This window comes from Dunckerocampus dactyliophorus, chromosome 12, assembly GCF_027744805.1.
Source record: "Dunckerocampus dactyliophorus isolate RoL2022-P2 chromosome 12, RoL_Ddac_1.1, whole genome shotgun sequence".
NCBI classification, from domain to species: Eukaryota; Metazoa; Chordata; class Actinopteri; order Syngnathiformes; family Syngnathidae; genus Dunckerocampus; species Dunckerocampus dactyliophorus.
Genome location: NC_072830.1, coordinates 2098622 through 2114928, shown reverse-complemented (window position 1 = coordinate 2114928; position 16307 = coordinate 2098622). Strand labels below are relative to the sequence as shown.

The window sequence follows — 16307 nt, the reverse complement described above, 5'->3', positions numbered from 1 at the left end:
TACGCAAATGTTCTTTTTGGGATTACTTTATTCCCCTAATATTTAGACTTTATCCCATGCTGTTATAATTCCCCCCCCAAACTCATTTTACAACAATTGCAATTTTATTTTGTTGAGTTTATTTCTCATAATATTACAACTTAAAAAAAACACTATTTTTTCCTTAATATTTCATCTCTGTGCTACTAAAATGACATTTTTATACGAATTTATTCTCAAACTTTTTTCCTCTCAATATTTTGACTTTATTCTTATAAAATTACAGCTGTTTTTTTCCATTTCTTTTTTTTTTTGACTATTTCAACTTTCTTCTTTTACATTTTTTTTCCCATAATGATGACTTTACTCCCATAATATTTTTCATAATATGTTTCTCCTAACAGTAGAACTTATTCCGCAACCTAATTTTCCAAACATTAGAAGTTGAATCATTGTTTTGTTTGTTTCACATATTATTATTACTACGACTTCAAAAAACTCAGCTCCTTTTCTTTATTTCAACTTTATGCAACTAATTACATTACTTAGATTACACATTTTGTCTCTTAAAATTGGACTTTTTTCTTGTAAAATGAATTATATTTATGTTAGAATGTAGCACGAGCCAATAAAAAAACAGTCGTGGGCTGCAAATGGCCCCCGGGGCGGACTAAAGTGCGGCCTAACACCTGTAGAAAACAAAACCCTTGATGGTGTCTCCTTTATTTGCTGTCTCCTTGATGAATCCTTTGATGCTCTCTGAACTCATGTCGTGCACTCTTCAAGAGTTTTGTGAGATTTTAAAGTGTGGTAAAGTTGCGTGGTGCTGGTGTGTATGCGAGTGAGTCCACAGGGCGGGCGCCACGTGACTGCACGCAAACATGTCATTAACGGTTACTATTTACAGATTTACAGTCACTGGGATGCTGTTTGTGCACCCCCACGCCAGGAAAAGCGTTCACAGAGGTGGATTGTCCTGGAAAGATTTGCCAAAGCTTGTAGAAGGAAGTGAAGCAGACCCAACGAGCCGTTGTGTTCTGGTCTCAAACACATGTTCTTGTCATTTGAAGGCGGAGAGAAATGATACGTTTTCAAGACGACTTGAAGCCAAGCTAAGTGGGAAATGTCCTCTTAAAGGGATCTCTCACGGACACTGACAGTCCAAAGCTCACTTTCCTCTCCCTCGCTCCCCACCACTAAATCCTCCTGCGCCCAAACTAATGCAAACTCCTGGCGAAGCTTCAAAGCGGAGCTGGCGTCCGGCTCGTTTCCGCCGCCACGATGAGAACACAACAGGCGGGACTGAGACCCATCCTGAAATGAAAATGAGATTCCTTCGCTTCCATAAATCCGGTCCGCCTTTGCACGCAGCCTGAAGTGTGAAAGGAAGGAAGGAGACCTTCTTTGTCCTTTTCAACCAAAAGAAATCAATTGAATGAAATGATAAAATGTTTTTTAAATATTGTAAATATTTAAATAATAAAATAGAATAGGGACATAACATAAAGTAAATTGTAAGTGTAAAAATAAGTTAACCGCTGGATAAATCAAACAAAAATAAAAGTAAAATAAAACCCGGAGTAAATTGTTTTGCTTATATCGCACTGAGCCGAGATAATTTTCTATGCTTCTTTGGTTATCATCACACTTCTTTTCCTTATGAACACTTCAATCCGTTATCTACAACGAGTGTTTTCTTTCAGAAGACGTGAAAAGTCCTCTCGGTCGGAGCGCGTCACGTGGCGCTCCTTCCTTGTGACCGAGTCTAATTACACATCAGAGTCGTGGCCGTACGACATGTGGGCACAACGTAGGTGGAGTCATGTTGAATTGTGGGGAGGATTGCTGCACTTTGACTCATCCTTTGAGGAATTTTGGGAAGTCTCTCGCCTGCGGAGCCAAGCTGGTCCACATATGCCGCAGCATGTTGGGGAAGAAGGAAGAGCAGGTACAAAAAACACCAAAAAAGAAAAACGATGCAAGACTGCGAGTTAAAACACAGTATATGGTATTTTATTTCAATTAAGAAATGAACAAGCACTCATCAAACGACACATTAAAATGTCCACGCCGTCTGTGTAAACTCGTGACGGCTTCTTAAAAATAAATACTTTTTTTGTTGTTGTTGTTTTTAAAAGAGGAAATAATACAGACAAAGTATGTGAGGCTCGAACACGTGAGACGCACGGACAAAGAGAATTTCCACACGGCCGACATCGATCAAGTCAACACCGACTCTCCAACTGACAAGTGTTTGTAAAAAAAAGGGAAAAAAGCAAAGGATTTTGTGTTTTTTAAAAAATACAGAATCATACAAAAGTCTTGTCACTTTTTTAAATGACTGTAAAATATCAGCTGGTTTCATGAGAAGGAATCAGGGAGTTTTCTATGAAGTAAGAAAAGGACAGAATGTGCTTCTGCGTTGTTTTTACATTAGTATTCGCACCCACAGTGAGTGTCATGTACATACCAGTCCTCCACCCATTAGGGGGCGCTGTGATGGAGACGGGCGGGAGCCCCGGATCCGTCTGGGGAACAACACACGGTCAACACGTCGTCTTACGTAACAGCTATGAGGAGCCACATTAGCGTTCACATTGTGTGTAAAACTAAAATAAAAAACTATTCCTAAAACTCTCCAAAAAAGGGGGGGTGGATAAAGTAGTCGTCAAGGAAGGGTGGGGACGGGAGTGGGGGGTTTAAGAGAATAGATTACAGTACAAAATGTGGTCCACATGTTAGCACATGAAGCATGCGTGTGTTTGCCCCCCCCCACTCCAAGTCTCATGCAAGATCAGATGTATAAAAAGGCCACATGGCTTTTCCTTCACTTTTATGAAATGCAGGTTTCATCCAACGGGTCGCACTTTGCCTACTTGATCCGTGCCGCCCCGCTTCGGTTCCTTTGGACGCGGTGAAACGCCGACGCATCGCGATAGAACGGGCGAGGTTGCGCTCTTCTCTGATCGGTCGCAAGAATGTAAACAAGAAGGAGGTTATGGGGGTGCGCACTAGGAGCTACGGTAGTGGAAAACGTGATCGTATGGATAATAGAGCTCGTTCCACTTCTTCAGAAGACCGCATGCTAACCGCTAAGCGCGGGTAAGGCAGTGGTCTTGCCGGACTTGTTCGTTTGCTGGTTGGAGGGATTCGAGGTTGAATCGTTCGCCAGCGCTCATTTGGAACCGGACCGAGACAAGAGGCGGTCTCGGTTTCAAAAGAACCGCAACAACCAGAGAAACCAACGAGAGATCACTTGTTGGTCTGTCCTCCCCGGTTTGTTCGGAATCGCTTCGTCCCCCCAACCACAGTTCTTTGGAGCTGAGGTCTTCAACTACCGTGTTCACGTGCGGGGAAAGAAACCGCCGAACAACCCTGAAGACCAACGGTGGAACCACAACAGACGCAGACCCTCATAGGGACAAGACGGGGATGAGTTTGGAGACGGTCCAGCTACCTTGAAACAGGTCCTGGTGAGCAGATCTCTTAAAGTCCGCACGTTATTTTGTTTTGCATAAACGGGTGAAAAGTGGATCAAGCTGCGCCTGCAAGTGTGTTCAGTCTGGCGGGATAAGCGTGTGTAAACACGAGGCAGTTGGGCTCCAGATCTGCTGCCCACCCTTCTTAGTTCCATGCAAGGTTTCTCCAAGTGCTGGACCTCCCTGGTCCATACCATCTTTCCCTGCACGTGCGTGCAGATCACAAACCAAAACAACAAAAATACGACTTTAAACTCGAGGCACTGTTTGATTTCCAAGGCGTTTTCTTGCAGACTGCGTGAGGGTTTGGAGGAACAGCTCTGCAGACCAGACGTGTTCTCCTCTGTCATACATGGAGGTCTCATGAGACACTCAGGTAGGAAGTATCTAAAGGGTTGTCGAAGTGTTCCAGATTAAGAGTCAGTTCTTCTTCGTGAACATCTCAAGCCATGATCTTCTGGGGAATCTCTATGGAAGCCTTGATGAAAATGCAGTTGTCACGGATGTAGTTCCTCTTCTTGATCTCCTCATGGGAGATGAACTTGGGGTAGCCGAAGCCCAGGGTGCTCTCGTCCAGCGAGTTGCGGGTGCTGCAGGGCTTCTGGAAGTTCTTCCAGTTGGGGTCAGGGTTGAAGGTCTCGGTGATATGCTGCGGTTTGGACAGCGACGGGTCGCTCTGGTCCAGGATGGAGAAAGTCACCTTGTAGGAGAAGGGCCACTCCAGCAGGTTGTCGTACTCCCCGGGCAGCACGCGGATGTAGACGGACAGGTGGGAGCCCTCGCCGCTGCCGTTGCCGTTCAGGAAGGCCGACACCTGCAGCTTGTATCCGTAGCGGTGCGTGTAGAAGGGCGGGCTGAAGAACTCGTGGTTGCTCCGCAGCTTGGCTTCTTGGAGCTTGCGTGAGTAGTCGTTGAGCTTCCAGATGAGGACGCCGTCGTGGCTGACGGAGAGCTCCTCCATCTCCCGCCGAAGCTCCAAGATCTCCTGCCGCTGGCGCCCCACCAGGTTGCACATCATGGTCAGGTGAGACTTTGTGGTGTCCTCCAGGTGACGCCCGATGGCCAGTTTGGGGCACTGTACCACAGATTAGTCACAGTTTAAAAATGAGTCCATAATCTCATGAAAGAATGAATTCCAAGCACACACTAGGACCAGGGAAGCAACGTGTTGGTTATTGTGGAAGGATAATGGTTGTTACTGCCACCTGCAGGATTGGGGTGGAACATAACGGAATGTAATTAAAGACTTGTCAAATATAAAACGCCAGCGATCAGCATTACCGGGATTACTAGAAGGTACAACGTGCCCTTCGGTCCTGGTACAACCAGAGCAGGAGCCTGCTCCGCATTGCCAGCAGAAAGTCCAGCCGCTTTCCGGTGAACGCTGGCCTCCGCCAAGGCTGGCCTTTGTCGCCCGTTCTGTTCATCATTTTCACGGACAGCATTTCAAGCCACAGCCAAGGCATCGAGGGAGTTAATTACACTCAATACGGCAATAAAGATCATTTACATAATGCCTCAAGAGTTGAGTACATGACCTGAGTACTGGTAATATGTCTGTCAAATTAGCTACGTAACGTTCGTTAGCACACACAGTTCATGTGTTACGTCCAGTTAGCATTTGCTATCAAACATTACTGATATACAAGAATTGAAAATGGTTACGCAAGCGACAATGCGGCCGAAGTCAAGGCAACATATTCAAAAGGTTTGAGCAATGAGCGCATTTTCCATTTCATCGTGAAATAACAGTTGAAGAAGCGGGCGTGTAGAAAACACTGATTTCTGTAGTGGAGTTCAGGACGCCAAGCAAAGCCATCAAACAATGCATGTTTTTTCTGCCTAACTAGCTGCTACAAGCGAACCTTTGGCATCTTGGCGCTGAGTTAGTTTTTCCGTAATCAGAATAATAAAGACGAAAGCTGCTTCTCCGTGTGTCGCCTGAAACACCGCGGGGGAGCAAGAGCGAATCATATGACATCTACAAAGTGACGTTTACGCGATCGGCCCTGATATACATGTACAACATACGTAAATGAATACGGTAAACATATATAGAGTATTCCTGTGTTTGTAGTAGGAGGTACGTCTTTGGGACGGGCTCATGATAAAAGTAGCTAGCAGGCTGAAAAAGTGTGAGCGCTGCTGACTGCGACGAGGCGGACTGTAGCTAACGCTGCTGTGGATGATTGCACATGGAGGAGACTTACTCTGTGTTTGCAGCCAGCATCTTTGAAGGGACAGAGAACCAGCGCACTGCCACAGTTGTCCTTCACGTGGTTGGCCAGGTCTTCTCGGGCAATGTTGGGAGTGCCGCACTGGTTTGGGCACTGGACAGGGAACCGGGGGCAGTGGTACTGGTGATTCTGTGCAAAGGCATTCAGAGGGTTCCTTTTAATACAGGACTCCAAGCGTAGTTGGTTCCTGTCCAGGACTGATTACTAATATGCAAGCGGAGGGGGATGTGGCCTGTCTCGCTAGCCTGAGGCCGCCGCATGTGCGTACGAGGCAGGGAACCAAACAACAGCTGCCACAGTGTTGGCTCGTGGTGAAAGGCGGCATCCTCTATCAGACACATTAAAGATGGATGGCAGCGACAAAACACTTGTCCTCAAAGGAGAAACGCCTTTTCATGTCACACATCCTAGGGAATGCAGCGAAGTATCGTGGAAATCTGGAGCAATTGTGCGTGTGTGCATGTGTGTGTGTGTGTGTGTGTGTGTGTGTGTGTGTGTGTGTGTGTGTGCAAACCAACCTGGATGGTGTCGAAGACAAACTCCTTTCCACAGTACTTGCATGGCTGCGTTCGTTTGGGACACTCCGCCATGCTGTGCTGGGACAGCAGACGACGCATCATCCGCGCCCCGCATTTGTTCTCGCAGTACACACTCTCCTGGGGACACACACCCTGGTGGTTCTGCATGAGAAAGACAAGAACGACTGTGTCACACACGCCATGCATCTTATTCATTTCTGAACTTGAGTAAAGATTTGGAGCGCACGAGAAAGTGGAAAGGCAAACGTGGCTCTCTTTATTAAGAGGTATATTTCTGCAACAGAACCAATGTTGTAATAGCAGTCAAGCACAAACTGCTCAGTCAGCATTAATAGCAACGTTCATTGAAAAAAACAAAATCGTAGAACGCGCACCCGGCGGCCGAAGGAAACTTGCCGTTGAATTGATTACAGGAGTTCCTGGGCGCGGTAAGGATGATGCGGTGCCGTTTTACATCCACCATATTGAATCCAAACATCGTGTATGTGCAGGATATGTTGCGTCCAGTAACGGTACATCACAGTACATTATAGCACCCCTCCCCCTCTCTACTGATTGGTCAGCTGCTTCACCCAATGAGCCTGACTCACGCCTTGCTGTCGTCTTGCGCTAAAAGGGAACATATGTTGTTTATTCATGAGTCCATCTATGCTGCTCTGGTTATGTTTTACGTAACAACACAATCCTGTGTGGCAAGGTGGGCAATGAAAGACTCAGTCAGAGCCTGCTTTCCTTCTGCCAACATGCGCTGCATCGGACACGCCTTCCTGCCGCGTCCCTCACAAAGCGGCCTTTTCATCGAGGCACACCACGTGTCGGCGTGTTTACGTGGACGAGGTGTAACAAGACACGGAGAAGGAAACCGAAACAAGTTTACCTCGTAGGCCTCGCCCGTGAACTCGCTGCCGCAGAACTCGCACTTGACTTTGCGCTTGGGGCAGTCGTGCTGCAGGTGGTCGGGCAGGTCGCGGCGCGTCAACTTGACGGAGCAGCGGTTGGGGCAGGGGATGACGTTGAAGGCGCAGGTGGAGAAGTGACCCTGTGGGAGGGAACAGAGACGCTTGTCGTTAGCTAAGAACCTGAAAAAAGAGGCATCATGCTAACAAACAAAACTGAGGAGAATGAGGGTCTCCTCAAGTGTTGAGGAGACAAAAGCGAGGACTGTGGAGTACTGATGATCACCACAACAAGCGAAAAACCACACGCACAAATGCCTGTTTTTGACACGAAGCCCTAAACACGCCTCACGCACTTGTCACAAGATCCTGCGAGATTAAAACGAGACAAGCTTTCTCGTCCAGAAAACAAATGTTTTGAGTTATCATAAAAATAAAAAATAAATTAATCACACAATAAAGGAAAATAAACTTGCTCATTTTGCCAGCCTCAATATATCGCCATGTGCATGCGTGTCTTTGTTTTCCTCGTCGCCCGCCTCCAAACAGGCAGAAAGAGGGTTCCCCGGGTTTCAGCCCTTTAGCGCGTTTCTTCCATAGAACAACAGCATGAATGGAGTGAGCCCTCTACTCAGTCATACAGTCTCTCTGTCTCGGTGGGTGGAGGCAGGGCCGCCAGCATATACACACACAGTGCAGAAGATTGCAATATGTTGTCATATATTTTTTAATTGTACTTTTAAAAAAAATGAAAGTTAAAATCCCATCTGGTCGAGCCAATATCGTGCATCGTCTCGTCCCGTAAACTGAGCTCAGCGTTCCTCCAATAATCCACACTGCTTGCCTGATGTAATTCCACCAACGACTTATGATCACATGTTAACTTGCGTACACTTCGCCACTTGAAGTTTTGAGGCCCAATTGTCAGAAAGCTCCAGCTAGTGCTGCTTTAGCCATGGGGGGCGCTTCTGTCGTTACGTGCACATATGCTGGATTATTGTGACGTTATTATCTATGAGATGTGTTCTCTGCTTGTTTAAAAAAAACGGCCTAGTTTGGAAAGAAAATGGATAAATGAATAAAATTCTATTTTGGATTTTTTTAAATCAGCAAATACGCAGGTAATGAAGAGCGACTAGGATGGAATCCACTGTATTCTTGACGTCTTATGTAATCAACGTGGCACCCTCGGGGCCCCCTGCTGACGACGTACAAGACACAGCACCGTTTGGTACCTGCATTTACCGAGCCAGCGGAGCCATGCCGTACAGTAGAAAAGACGCACCTCAGGGGAAATAAGAACGGTTAAGGCAAACGTTAAAAAAGCTCACTTGCAGCTGCTTCATCTGTCCAGTCCAGCGGCAGCCCTCTTCGCTGTGGATGCAGCGGATCGGGAGCGCCAGGATCTGCTGCTCCAGCTCAGGGTCCGGGTAGATCTGAACAACACAAGTCGAGTTAGCTGAGTGGTTAAACAGTGACGGTTGATATGACGTTGACTTCCACCACCACTGGCACATAGTACACACTCATATGTAGTATTTGTTGTCGACTTCAAGTATTGGGGGCATGTGCGGGGAGAAATTAGGACACATCCATCCCTCACCAACTTGTGACAGTCTGCCAAAACAATTGCGATGGCTGCACCGAGCCACTTTGCTGCCCCAAATCCTTCCTTCGCAACAATGTGCCATCGCACTGAGCTCGCCTCTCTGTCCCCCCACCCCCACCCCGCTGACACTGGAGCCGGTCAAACGAGAAAATCCACTTCCTCAAAATGTCACAACGGACCCTCTAGACAAACAGTAAGCTCATGTTTTAGTACTCACGAGACGCCGCTTGACAGACCAGACTCTTTAATTATTTAGTTGCCGTTTTTATTAGAATGCTAGGCAAGGGACAGTGTTCCTTTTCCATTTGAAATTCACTCATTAGACATGGATGCCATCATATGGTGACCCAGTACGTGGTCGGAGATGACCACAGTGTACCCCGTTTATTTTGAACATGCATGCAGGGTAACACAGTGCATCATGTCCAAACAGGAGTAGGAAGAAGCAGAGCCCCGCCTCCATGTCACAACGATTACTAACAATTTGTTCACTTTCTGTGTTCATATGTACCAGTTTATGTTTTTTTTTTAGCAATAAAAGAAAAATGATGTAAAGATGCATCGCAGTAGAATTAATAAAGATTGTATGCAGCTTTTCCAGGAATATAAATCAATGAATACTGAAATAAAGGAGTAAAAGAAACTTTGTTCAGTAATAAATAAGTACAGGATGGTGGCCTAGTGGTTAGCATGTGGGCCACACAGTCAGGAGATCGGGAAGATCTGGCTTCGAATCTCCGTTTGGGCATCTCTCCCCTGTGCTCCCCGTGCGTGTGTGAGGTGCTCCAGTTTCCTCCCACATTCCAAAAAAACTTAACTGGAGACTCTAAATTGTCCATCGGTACAATTGTGAGTGTGAGTGGTTGTTTGTGTATATGTGGCTGGCCATCAGTCCAGGGTGCACCCTGACCCCCGCCCAAAGTCAGCTGGGATAGGCTCCAGCATACCCGCGTGACCCTGCTGTCGATAAGCGGCATAGAAAATGGAGGGATGGAACAATGTGTAATAAAATGCATTGGAGAGTGAAAATAAATCCTATATCCGTGTAGGAAACATAATTATTTACATATTTACTGTATAATACTGCCTGACTTTTAAACATAACAGTTTTTTTGGTGACCATATTTATCATTTGTATGCAGAGTCAGAAAAAGTTTTATGGAGGTACGATCCAGCTTGACCACATGGAAACACATCTGGGATCTTTTTGAGGAAAAAAAATAGGAAAACAAATATTCCAAAAAAACCCTCCATAAAATATTGAAATATGTGTTTATATACAGTATATAGAAATGTTTAACGATGTGCGCTCCTTGAGTTACCTTGTAACGTCAAAAAACAAAAAACACCCGCAATAAAGTCTAATTGAACAAAGTGCAGTGGTAGCAGACTAAATGTTGCTGACATGCTCACATTCCTTTTTGGAAGACGGGGGGGGGGGGGGGGGGGGGGGGGGGGGGGGGCAAAGACAAAGAGCCAAGTGAAGGACTGCTTTTGGAACCTGCAGAGGCATGGGGGGAGGGGGGTGTGATATTGACTTTTTTAATAGCTTGAATGAAGGCCTTCGCAGCTTCGAGACTGCTAAGGAGAAGATGGCTACATCATCCCGTAGCCATCCCCACCAGCATAAAAGGGTCTTTTGCAGGTGACTACAATTGACAAAAAGTGTAACCACCTTCCCATGAGGGGGTCCCTACTGGAGCAGGAACCGCAGTCCAAACTCAGCGACAAGGTTTATTTGCCGAGTGGACAAAAGTCCGTCATGCACAGTTAGTTCACAATGAGCGCTTATCGCTGCTGTGCACTCTCGCACTTCACTCCAACTTGTCAAGTTAAAGACTACAGGACCTCCACCCCCAGGCACAAGTGGCTATAGTTCATGAGGTTTTCATTTCCAGGGGCTCTGAAGTGTTATAGTACACGTCTGTGGTGGTGGTTTAACAGCAAAGGTATAGAAACTAGTCTATCATTGTCCAAATACTGAGCATCTGATACCGCTTCAGATATCATTTTACACTCCATGACACGTCAATCCCATGATTGCTGCACCTGTTAAGTGAAACATACTCGTACTGTGCTTTAATCTCACCATAAAACATGACACTAAATAACAAGGCTTTGTGCGCTTGCGAGGCAATAAAACTAAGACACATTTGTCCCACGTTTGGAACGTGCAGGTGTGCTTAATAAAGTGGGATGTATGATATCGTCCTACCTTTGCATAATCCAAAGGCAGCTGGTCTTCTGGACACTTGAAGACGCCCTCACTGCAACAAGAAGACAGGAATTGATTTTAGTTCCATTTGAACAGCCCAAAGACTGAGGAGAAAAGGAACTTTGTTGACAATCCAAACAAGCGAAGCCTGCGCTGCTTTTAGTCGTCTTCCCATCTCAGGGAGTCGGTGTGAGTCAGCACCGATTGTCACGTGCAAACACCGGCTCACGTGAACGCTGCCTTCAATCAAAGCTGAACTTTGAGCCTCATGGCCTGTTTAACCTTTCAGCGGACACACATGCACACGACATACGGAGCAATGTTCAACAGAACCTCGGTTTTCGTCCTTCACTCATTCAGTCCCAGCCATTTTCCAAAAGACAGCCCCTTCAGCAGCGGCCATTTTGGACTATTTTGATCTTTCAAGGCACAGAGAAAATTCTACCTCTTTTCCATTCTTTAGTAATCAGCAGTAGAACATGGGTACATTTTAGGAAAATGACAGTTCCCAACTCGAAAAGGGAGAAAAGCAGCTTTTTGTGAAAAATACATTTCAAGCATAACTTTCACTTTGACACAAATTGTTTGCTTTTGCGACAGCTCAAATATCTAAAGAACTATACCACAACATAAACTACACAAAAAAGGCTTGTTTTACATCAAAATAACAATTTATTTACAACTATAACACCAACTATTTACAATTTTCACATTTGGAACTAATCTGCGTGTGTGCATGTGCGTGCATACGTAAAATTTCTCTACAATGCGCAGCCTTCTGCACCCTACACTCCTCCACGCTCTTCCACTTCCTCCTTGCTGTCGAGTGTGTCAACCCATTACATGTTATGAAGTGTGGCAGATGTTTGTATATTAGTGCATTTGCTGTCCTGTGGACGGTGTCGTCATAGTGTGCTATCTTATTGCTGTTATTATATAGCACCGCCATTACTACGAATACTGGTATTAATGTTGACATTATTGCTGTGGCTGGTACTATGCTATGTGCTTTGTGTGGGCTTGTGGGAATGATGTGGGAGTGGGGTGGTAACGTTGAACCTGTGTTTGTGGCTGTGTCGTTGCCACCTTGTGGCCGTTTTTATGGCCTAAAACTGCTCTAAAAGTGACATCTATTCGGGTGTAGTTGCGTCATCACCTCTTTTTGCCTCTCGTGCAAAAAACCTTAAAATAATATAAATACGTCTTTGGTGTTGAATGAGTTAATTAGTTCCAAAATGGTCCAACGTGATTTTTCCCCAAAGGAAATGACGTCAGTGCATTCCTGACACAAAAATATTACCTAAAAATACATTTTATAGAGAATAATTATACTTTTACATGCCGAAAACGATGCAAACTAATTAGAAATGAGCAATGGATGAAAGGCATTGTTCATGCAGACTTCCCGTACATCCTGGCGATATCGAATTTGAGTAGTGTGTCTCACCATCTTTATCAAATTGCTGGCACTCGGAAATTTGTTTGGCCCCAAGGCGGGTTATTTAGCAGGGTGCTTCGTTTGGCCACTTGATTTTGCAGAACAACACAGTACCGGGCAAATGGACAAGTCTATTAAGTGAAATACTGACGTCACATCACGTCTCCCGTCGTGTCCATGCTCATGACCCAAACCAAACCAAAAAATTGGTTGTTTGGTCTTTTTGATTTAAAATAAAAATGAATTACCCACAACTTTCCAAACTGGCATTTGTAAAACACGACGTGCCCATCACCCACACACATATCAAACTGCGCTATTATCATCTTGTCTCTGGAAAACAAACTCTAAGCTCGCAGCGATGGTGAGTCAGTGTTCATTTTGTGCTTTTCTTTGTTTAATGCATGGGTAAATGACAAGAGCACAATAGCTTTACATTACTGTATTAGATTACTATACGATGTGCCCGTGCACCACCCCGTCCGTCAGGGAGTTTGAGAGAACAAGAGCTGGTCCGTAGGCTCACAAAGGTTGGGGCTGCTTGTTTAATACACAAAAACCGAGTGAGGCATACAGTAGTATAAGTGAAGTCCCGTAGGGAACTCCTAATAGGCTGTTTTAGACCAAGATTAGTCAGGTGCCACAGATGATTAGGGAAGCCCCCTCTCCCCCATCATGAAATATTCACCGTGCCGTCATCTGGCCCAGACAGACAAAGGTTATTAACAGCTTTTGTCTTTTCTTCTGGAGTAATACACATTGAAATTGATGCCAGAATGATGACGTCATACAGAAAAGTGCTAAAGTTGCTATGACACCGTATGGTCTGCTTCCTTGTTTACACACACTGCTTTAGCATTTAGCATTCACTTAACGATAGGCTGGAACGTGTCCAGTGGTGTTCATCCCAGCTTGTATTTACCTCATTTCAAGACTTGGAATGATTATTTTTGTCAGATAAAACCTAAGAATGGAAAAAGGGGTGTACTTTTTTACAATATAAAAAATGAGTTTGTTGTGAGGCTTTCCTATGATTATCATTAGGTATACAATACAATACCAGAGCTACTTTTACAAGGAAAATGCCCACTTTTGATTGACACTGGTGGTGTAGAAGTGCACTGCTTTTAGCCTTATTTAGCTACACGGGGAACAGAACAGCTTTCAGCGTGACGCAGCACAAACTGCAGCGAGAAATTAAATGAATACCCCTCTAACAGTGCCAGTCTGACTCTCTTTAGGGTCTAACACACTGGCTGTTGTTGTGTGTGTTTTTCTCGTGGAAATAAAAGCATCTGAAAGCTCCGAGGCCAACAGCCCAAAGCGTCATGTGGCCTTCTGTGCAAAGAATCCACTCTGGCTGCCGTGCATAATTACGTTGGAGCTAATTAAGCCGCAAACGGCACAGTGTTTGCACTCTTCTGATTCTGTTGGCTGCAACGCCACCTGAACATGTGACCAGAGTGTACTTCACCCCCACGTCCCTCCAGCAGCTGCGGGCCGTGGGAGGGGTGCGGTGGGGGAGGTTAATGCATGACGAGACAGCTGTAATTCTCCTCCATTAAGGTCACTGTGTCAGCAGGGAGCCGGCGACCAATTAACAAGCTGTAAAAGAGGGTCAATTGATTAGAGGATACAGGAGAGTCCATTCAGCATCTCATGTGTGCTGTGAAATTATTTACTTTGTGCTGCTCGGAATCTACAAAAAGCCTTCAGCTAGCTGGCTTCTCTCAGCTGTCTACTTAAGAGCAGACTCTCTTTTTGATGCAGCCTGTAGTTAGCGCTGGTTGTCCTCAATCATTCTTTAGTTATGCAGCCATCGGCCCAGACTGACCAGGGGATCTCTCATGATGCACCAAACTCCTCCACATGCCTACGCTCACTACGCTGTTTATATCAAGCCCAATCAAATGTATTTACACCGGAACCTCAGTTTTCATTATTAATGTGTATGTAAATCCAATAAATCCGTTCCAGACAACCAAAAAGTGTATTTAATGGAGAATAATTATAGCTAACGCTTTGTTTACTTGATTTCGCAGAATGATAAAGCACAGGGTGAACCGTCTAGTTGTTAAGTGCAATATTGTACGAAAGGTGTACCAGTAGGGTTTCGTTTGAAACTGAACGATTCAGATTCCTCATTTCGATTCCGGTTCCTAACGATTCTCGATTCTGATGCTTCTAAGAGGCAGGGTCATAAAAGTTTGCATGGTTTAAACGAGGACGCTAACCAGAGTTGATGAAATCTCTGAACTTCGCCCTGATTTTTTTTTTTTATTGATATGAACTTTTTGTCAGCTTTACTATGAATTTCTCACAGGTCTGTCTTTTTCTGATGAAAGACGGGAGTCGAATCTTCCGTTTGGTAGGTTCACAACAGAACACAATATTCCGTACGCCTTGAAAGATTAGTCAAAATGGTCTAAAATGGCCGCTACTGAAGGGGTTGTCTTTTGAAACATGCACGAACCAGTGTGCAGAATATCAAACTTGTTTGTCTGTGAGCTATGAGTCAGTCTTGAGCTTCCATGTTCACAATCGATACTTTGCTGCCTCAATGTCAGTGTGAGATATTTTATATGACACTCTTATTTTGTTAGCACGTAAACAGGGTGTAGTGCAAAGCCCTCTTATAGTGAAGGCCGGAAGTGTGTTGTGTGGGTTAAGAAGGTGTCTGGACTTTTGCTAAGAGACGCGCTGTGTACATGAATAAACGTGCATCTTGCAGCCGTGGCTCCTGTCCTTTAGCGGGAACCCTTAAGCTCTCCGTTACATTGCAACGAGACACATGTCGACTTCTGTGATTCTGCCTGCTTAGAGGAAGTCCCTCGTAGAGCATCAAAGACAAGCATGTTATTCCTACACCATGAATCTGGAGGTTGTACAAATGTTGCACTGAGACGACCGACTTTTTTAATGAAGTTAAGGCCAAACTTGGCAGCCGCTTCTTCTTTCTTGATGCTCGCCGGCTTCTTCTTCCTTGGTGTTCGTGGCTATTTCTTCCGGTCGGCGGGCTGAGCATCAAAACTAGTAATCCAAGTGTTAACATTTGAACAATCCCGGGAGAATCGTAATGTTGGTCGCGGTTCTCATTGATGCTTGAGACTCGACGGCCAACCTTATGTACGAGGCTACATTTTAGCAAAAGAACTGAATTACACAAAAGCTGGGGCATATGAAAATCGAAGTTTGACTGCATAGAGCGCCGATTGATAGCAGACATTATCTCAAGGCACGTTACACACTGAGCATGTCTTGAACCTGTGTGTGTTAGTCACCTGACGTCGGCGCTCTACCTCAACACTGAATAACTGACAGCTACCACCACGTGAAATTCGGTAGACCAGTCAGTTATGTCAAGACTCACAAAAAAAAGTCTCAAGAATGCCCAAAACAGAACAGGAAGTTGAGTAAAGAAGAGCAAAGAACCGGAAATTGACTGCAACACATGAGAAGTGTACCAAAACAGCCTTGTATTGTTTGGATAGAAGAGAAGTGGTCATTATATAAATAAAGCTACATCGAATTGGTCCACAAAAAATGTGAAGTTTAGCTAGCGCTGACTGTCCCACAAGGACGCAGCAAGAAGAGATAGGAAGCGACAGGACCCCCCCCCCCCCGCCCCGGACAGAGCAGTGATGCAGGCAGCACAGAGCCGCAGGGCCCCCTGTTCCAGCTCGGGCCCCGCACAGTGACGCACAGAGAGGAAGACAGGCGAAAAGAGCCTCGTCACAGCCTGTCAGCACGATTCCTCCCCTGGTCGCAGTGGACGACCCTGCAGCCGTGCAGTCGTGCTGGAGGGAGGCGGATGATAATGCTGCTACACTCTCAACAGGGGGGCCTGTATGGTTGTCTCTTTGTGACAGTACATTAGCAGCAAAAGGTAGGACTGTGCGTCCAGTTCAGGGTCAT

At 45.5% G+C, this 16307-nt stretch overlaps 1 protein-coding gene across 1 annotated transcript in view; it reads right to left on the bottom strand.

Moving 5' to 3' along the window:
* Nucleotides 1-2352: 2352 nt before the first annotated feature.
* Nucleotides 2353-16307, bottom strand: part of traf4a (tnf receptor-associated factor 4a) — a 36101-nt gene continuing 22146 nt past the window's right edge. Inside the window, exons 2-7 of the mRNA XM_054793363.1 lie at nucleotides 10955-11006; nucleotides 8462-8566; nucleotides 7112-7273; nucleotides 6214-6375; nucleotides 5669-5824; nucleotides 2353-4533 (exon numbers count right to left, since the gene is read on the bottom strand). Coding sequence (XP_054649338.1) covers nucleotides 3901-4533; nucleotides 5669-5824; nucleotides 6214-6375; nucleotides 7112-7273; nucleotides 8462-8566; nucleotides 10955-11006 — 1270 coding nt within the window. The 3' untranslated portion in view covers nucleotides 2353-3900. The remainder of the gene's footprint in view (nucleotides 4534-5668; nucleotides 5825-6213; nucleotides 6376-7111; nucleotides 7274-8461; nucleotides 8567-10954; nucleotides 11007-16307) is intronic.